Source organism: Schistosoma mansoni, chromosome W, assembly GCF_000237925.1.
Source record: "Schistosoma mansoni strain Puerto Rico chromosome W, complete genome".
Taxonomy (NCBI): Eukaryota; Metazoa; Platyhelminthes; class Trematoda; order Strigeidida; family Schistosomatidae; genus Schistosoma; species Schistosoma mansoni.
The window spans coordinates 53,284,410-53,291,262 of record NC_031502.1 but is presented as its reverse complement, the minus strand read 5'-3'; the positions used below and the strand labels follow the sequence as shown (position 1 = coordinate 53,291,262).

The following is a 6,853-nucleotide window of genomic DNA, read 5'->3' as shown; positions in this document are numbered from 1 at the left end:
TCCTGTTACACGGAGATTCAAGTTTGCATTGGAGGAAGTCATCTACTACACATTGTGGACAGAGGTATACTACAACCAATTCAATATCTTGCCGTTTGCATTTCAGCCTGCGGTGCACCAGTTCTCATGTCCCTGAATCATGTAACACTGTCTCAACAGCTCGAATGGTTAAGGTAGTTTTCGTGTGCGGGATAAACTCACTTCACCTATGGTTTCATCCATCAGTCCAACTGGGCGAAAACGAACAACTGAATTTCACTATCATACACGTTTGACGTTGGTCATGTCTCTGAGATGGTAATGACATCGGGATTTTCTATGTCCATCATTGTCTTGAGCTTCGCCGTCTTATTTTGTAGGCTGTGGACATCTGTTAAGCACACTTTTAATTCCATGAAGGATTTCCTCTTATCACTCAGATTTCTTTGGGGATCATTTTTCTCTGAACCTGTACAATGTGAAGGCCGTTAAGCATAAGATTTTTCTCATCGTTCTGGTGGAGTTCATTTATCTATACTTTTTAAAGTGAGAAATATCGATGATTGGTGTAGAATTAAATGAATTCATTCTATTTCGTTAGGCTCTCATCATCTGCTTGCAACCTCAAATATTTGATAATCAACGTAATTACGGATATTGACATACACATGCGAAGGTGATTAAAGATGAATATATGTATCATGATTTGGCGAAGATTTCAAAAGGGTTGATAAAGTCATAAAAATTTTGTTTCCGATAAAATTAGTTTGGGAGAGAAAGTTCCAGAACCTTGAAGTAGTGATCAGAACTCATTGAGTTGACAAACATCAGATGATTGTGTAATGAAGCAACTGAAAACAGATTAATGGTCATAAAGAAAGGTATGAATTGGAATCAGCCACCTATGATTCGAAGAAAAATGACAATGAAGTAATTTAAACTTCAGAAAGAGTCGGAATGATGAATCCTTTCTACTTTTCAATTAGGAATTCCTTGTTCGTAAATATTCAGTCTAAGCATGACAAACACCGCTTCAACATTACATTTTCGAATAATCTCAAATCATCAATATGCCTAAAGAATATAGAATCAACCTTAAGTGATTAAAAACTCGTGACTACTTTGAAATTGACACTGATGATTATTTCTTTGTTACGCTGTATTTTGTTTTTATGTAGTATCTAAAATTTACCGTAGCCATAATTTCAAAATAGTGACCAATCGTATTTGAGTTGGGTACAGCTGATTCAAGGTCACGGAAATTTCCTATTAGAACCCTTCTTTGTGAGTTTATTCATACATTTCCCAGTTTTCAACTCATGTTACACAGAAGCTGAGACGCAAGGTTCCTCCTGCTTTTATTGGTTTCTTTCTGTTTCTAGTTTCGTAAGATAATATTTTGTAAACTCGGTGATAAAACAATGTGCATTTCTATTATCTGTAATACCTCTCATTATTTTGATCCGGAGAAATGTTTCTTTCATGAAGCAGGTGACCTATTTTTATCATGTTGTTTTGTGTTCCGGTGCCTAAAGTCTCCCCTAAAGTTATTTCCAACTTAACTCCATCAACTGAGAAACCATGATGGTCGCATTCTCAGGACTAACTCAGTCCATCAAGCCTCCTGTACTTCCCAAACTAAAACTGAAACTTGCGAAGAAGATTTCGTTTTAAGCACGATAATCCTTTTTTCTGAATATAACGCGTCATAACCGTCATTTGGCGGCAAGTCATATTTTTCCATTGAGGGATATGCCAGTCGTTCTTTGGCGTAGATATCAAGGGATCTCTAATAAATAAAGAATCAAAGCTTCAGAATATTCCAAAAAACACTTTTACAATGCTAAGAATAATATTTTCTCGTTTCAAGAGTTTATTGCAGAACACGCTCAGTCTCTTCCTATGTGGATGATAGGTCTATTAGCTTGTCTTGACCCTTACAGCTAGTATCTTTGTGTTCATCTAATTTTCTCTCTAAAGGATTCACCAGTCAGAGGTTGTACCTTCTTATGTTATAGCTTCTCAGTTGTTGACCACTCAGAAGGAAAAATGAAGTCACAGCCTGCGTTAGTTCGATAATAGTTTGCAGACCCATTACAGCTGCTTCACAGTTGAGTAGTTCTAGATAAAGGGGAGGTTTGGAAATCGTAGCATTCAAATCATTGTACTGAATCACTTTGTATTCTGCGACAACACAAAGACTATCTTGGAATACAAATCTCTCCTTGTAGGAGACGTTCACATGTGCTACCACGGATGTAATACTTAAGCTATGAACTATTCGACTTGAATGAAATATGGACTAGATGCATGGTTGAAGTTGTATTGATAAAGTTTCACGTATGTAGAGTGTATAATTACTACCATATTTGTGCCTAAATATTTATAGGCTCTGTGAAATGATTAAATCAAATGAAACACCCAATTAGTCGCTAAATTGTATTATGCTGTCTTTTTCGAGCCATATCTTGAGATTACTCTCCACTCGTTTCTTTCTAAAACACATGACAGCAGTTTCCCATGTATGATGCATTGGTGACAGATGTTAGTATGTATAACCTGTCTATAATTGGCTTGTAAAAATCGAATCATCAACAACCTAACTAGTTAATTTAAATCAGAATAATTCTCTGCTCGAGACTTGGAATAGTATTGCCCAAAGTCTTTCACATTAGCGCAGCTGCATTTTGTCTTTATCGTTCTCTCAATCTTAAATTCCATTATTTCTTTAAATATGCATTCTGACTCTATCCTTTGGAGATGTCTTCTCAATTTTCGACATTTATCATTATCACTACTGGTACATTATTTTAGCTTTGCTGTTTATTGTGTTAATTTCATCTCGTCATAGTAATATATGGGTTGAAAACAGGCCAACACATCCATGCGAGCTTTTATATTGATGATAACTGATTGAGCTAAAGGCTCCGACCTATTAGTTTTTCTACGTATTATCGCCCAAATTTTTGAATATAAAATTAAGAATACAGACAGTCTAGGCAGTTTTAACAATTCATCGACATGTATTTGGGGCAATAAGTGAGAAAATACCGTTCCTTGGGACAAATCACTTTTCACAGGTTTCGTTTCAATTACATCTAGTTTATTTGTACGTCTTCTGCTGCAAAGATAGTCCTCTATCCTAGGTTGATCACTCGATACTTTCACTATATGTAAACGCCTTGTAAGTATGCGTTCAAAAATTAATAACCAACCTGTCATAAACCTGCGAAGCCATAACCGATTACAAACTAGGTTGAAATAAAGCTGTAACATGCGAGCTGCACCGTTTTCTACAACTCACTTTGTTTTGAAATACTCTCTTACATAGAAGTAGGTTGGAAAAAGGGTAGCGACGACCAGACCGATACGTGCGATCAATCCACATAATCACTGACTATTATTATGTTGTTAACACAGACTTTGTCGTTGAAAGTTTTGTGATAGTCGTAATAAATGCTGCGTGATATGGTCCAAAATCAATTTTGGTATTAGTAGTAGTAATAATACAGATAGATATACTATTTATCCCCTCCTGATCTTAACTTTTGGGTCGTTCCGTACTTTTCATTCTTTGGTCTCAATCTTTGGTTTTGAACAATATTTATGGTGCAAATATTCTTATACGGTTGATATTATTGCACTCTTCTATTTATCTTTTTGTTAGTTTCCTGACGATGTCCTGATGTAACGTAGATCATTGCGCAAACCTCATTTGTTTCCGTTTTTCTATGCTTAAGATATAGGTGCACACTTTTTAAACATATTTAATTAGTTTTTGGTCGCCTTATTTGATAAATATGAATAATTAAATTTATCATGCTTTTAGGTAAAATATATTCATCCTATTTTGAAGAAACAATTATTTATCACTTTTAATCATGATGAAAGCCTGGCAATTGGTCGATATTAATGGTGAAGTGATCAACGAAGAAGATATTTCAAGTGTGGGTATGTTCAACACTCTTCCTTCGATATTTTTTTACCGTGATAAATAAAAAATTCTCCTATGCCTTAGCTGTTAACATCCTGATGTAATTTTTCTGGCCATTTTTCATCCATTGATCTGTGTTTTCTTATGACGCAATGCATATATTATGGCGAGTCATCTTAAGGGCAAAGCTAACACTGGGATCTGATTGTTTAGTATATATTTCACATTTTTGATGAATTCTCACAAGTGATCTTATATGAGATAGATTTTCAATGGAAAAGATAAGTAGTAACTGAGTACTAGAGTAACTCGGGTGTACCAAAAATGTTACGGATTATCGGGGAGTTTTGCAGAAACATGAAAGACACAGAATATCCACACACTCATGTTTATTGTCCATATTAAGTTTTCTGTCAGTTAATTTCTTATCCTTATATTTTTTTTAAAAACTTTGGTAAGCTTTTATTATGATGAGTGTTTAATGTGTCAGTATCTTATACACTAAGTGCTATCTTAAACCTTGTAATTCCCCCCATAGCCCATTACCCAGATTTCAGTCTGAATGAAAAGTGTTAGATCGCGACTTTTTGTATCAACACTAATCATCTCACGTGATCTCCTAATAGGCTGTGTAATCGAGTTAAAAGGGCACTTAAATAGTATAGGAATCTTGTTTGTGTTTTTTTAAACAGAGCACTGAACTTCTACTTACAAGTTGCTATGAGGTCCTTTGGTATTGGGACATGATACGATTCATAACCTAGAATCCGTATTATATTGCAACTTAGCGTGCAAATTTCTAACGGATACGAAACTTGTATCAGCCTCTCTTTCTTACGATTTCTTCTATTTATCAGCGTACAAGCAAACGAGCAATTTCTCTAAATCTGAATAAAATGAGATTAAGTTTGATTGCTTGTCCATTTACAATCTCATAGTCTCCGAAGCAAGTTAGTGGTATCATTTAGTAGTTCGTTATTTACAATATAAGATGACCTGATTGCTATTAATTATTTTGTATTTCCTGCTGCATAAATATTGTAACAGACAAAATGATCGGTAATTAAGCAGTTTTAGGAACCATATTGTAGCTTTATGCCGTAGTACACATCCCAATAGTATGTAGTTGATTAGTTATTTGCACTATTTCCTACGTTGTAGCTGACTGACTGATATGATAGGTATAATTTTGTAATACAGAATTATGTTAGGTTGTTTAGGTTCTTGTAAATCTTGAAAGAAGTTCTCATTAATAGTCGATATGAGGTTAAAGATAGATCATATATAAAAAAATATATTTTTGGGGATTAATATGGTGTTCATATTCCTTATTATATTAAGCAAGTGTAGCGTGTCATGACCATTTACACAGTAAACGTTCCATGTTATAGAATGCAAAAAGTAACATGAATGATAGATCCAGTAGTCAGTTAAGACAATGATATGTATTGCGCAATAAGTGATTAGAGTTAACGTCTTGCTTTCACGCTTGGCAGACTTATTATTTTCAGTTAATAAACGCAATTATATATGTATTAGCTTAGAAGCAAAAGAGAAACGGAATTTCTCTCAAATTGGCGATTTTATTCCGGATTCAATTCTTCATTTATTGTTTGACAGTCATGTGATCATTTTTCCACCCTCTATTCTTTATTAACACGATAATGTGACTTCCATTCACATTTATTTGTTAAGATTATTAGATTATCGATTGTTCCACGTATTGAAAAGGAAGTGGATTATTATGATCTTGAATAAATCGGAAACAACAATTGACATGGAAACAGTGATAACACTTGTCATTTTGGAATTGACCAGTTACCATTGTTTTATGATATTGTTTTTCGGCTTATAGGTTATTTTACAAATTCTGTATAACAAATCTAAGTAAACAAATCATTTTATGGTCACTAGTGATCGGCAGGAGATCGTAGACCATGATTTTATACTAATTAATCCTTTTGCATCCTTAATGCTTGTCTACATAAAAAACGCCAATTTTGATCTTCCATTACCAAATTTAGTAATTTTTATCATTGGCGTATGCATACCAAGACTATAGTCTATACAACTAGATCAAGCACATCAATCAACCCATACAAAACTGTTACCTGTGTGATTTGTTCCATTATTTTTTCTTCAGTCAACTGAATTCTAAGGAGCACATGTGTACCGTTGTTTTTAAGCCATATAGCTCGATGGTCCAGAAGAATGTAATTGCTGTCACAATATACTAACTAATCAGTGAATGAGACCTAGTTTCTATTCACTTTTTTCTTATACCACTTGCTTATGGGATAGGTGTACACTTTTTTCATTCCAATTGCCGTTGTACTTTAACAAATAGTTGATTTTTATTATCTCTCATGGTGTCTCAATTATACGAATAAGTCGAGGTTTGAAATTTTAGTAATAATAATAACAATAGTGGTAATAAATAAATGCTTGATTTTGTAAAAATTAAAGTAATTTAGTGCTAGTGGACAAGATAAGTAGATATTGTCAATGTACTAATATTCAACCAATACATAATAAAGCTTATTTCATCCTATCTCAGCTGCTGTATGTGTATACATTCTGAATTTCATAGACAATTATTTCAAATTTTCGGTTTTTTGATAATCGACTAGCATAACATTTTCAGAAGGGGTTTTGTGGAGATTTAGTATTTTTCATAGTTGCAAGCGTGAGTCAATTGAAACTAGATAACCATGGAAAACGTGGAAGCACACCTGGATGAGCACTGCTGAGGAGTCTCACAAGAGAACGAAACGGCCGCCCAGTGCTTTCAGGTTTTACAGGGTGGTCTAGCTTCAATTGAATGCTAATAAGTAAGACGGTTTTTATACACATAATCCCAACTTTGAAGTTGATACAATTAAGGTTGGATGACCAATCTATAAGTCATTAGAATGATATATACTAATTGGTTGGTCATAT

General features: G+C 34.1%; 1 protein-coding gene across 1 annotated transcript in view; it reads left to right on the top strand.

The window, feature by feature from the left end:
* The first annotated feature begins 1,203 nt into the window (after positions 1 to 1,203).
* Positions 1,204 to 6,853, top strand: part of Smp_076010.1 (hypothetical protein) — a 17,385-nt gene continuing 11,735 nt past the window's right edge. The window contains exons 1-2 of the mRNA XM_018790146.1: positions 1,204 to 1,263; positions 3,809 to 3,930. Of these exons, the coding sequence (XP_018655518.1) occupies positions 3,861 to 3,930 (70 nt within the window). The 5' untranslated portion in view covers positions 1,204 to 1,263; positions 3,809 to 3,860. The remainder of the gene's footprint in view (positions 1,264 to 3,808; positions 3,931 to 6,853) is intronic.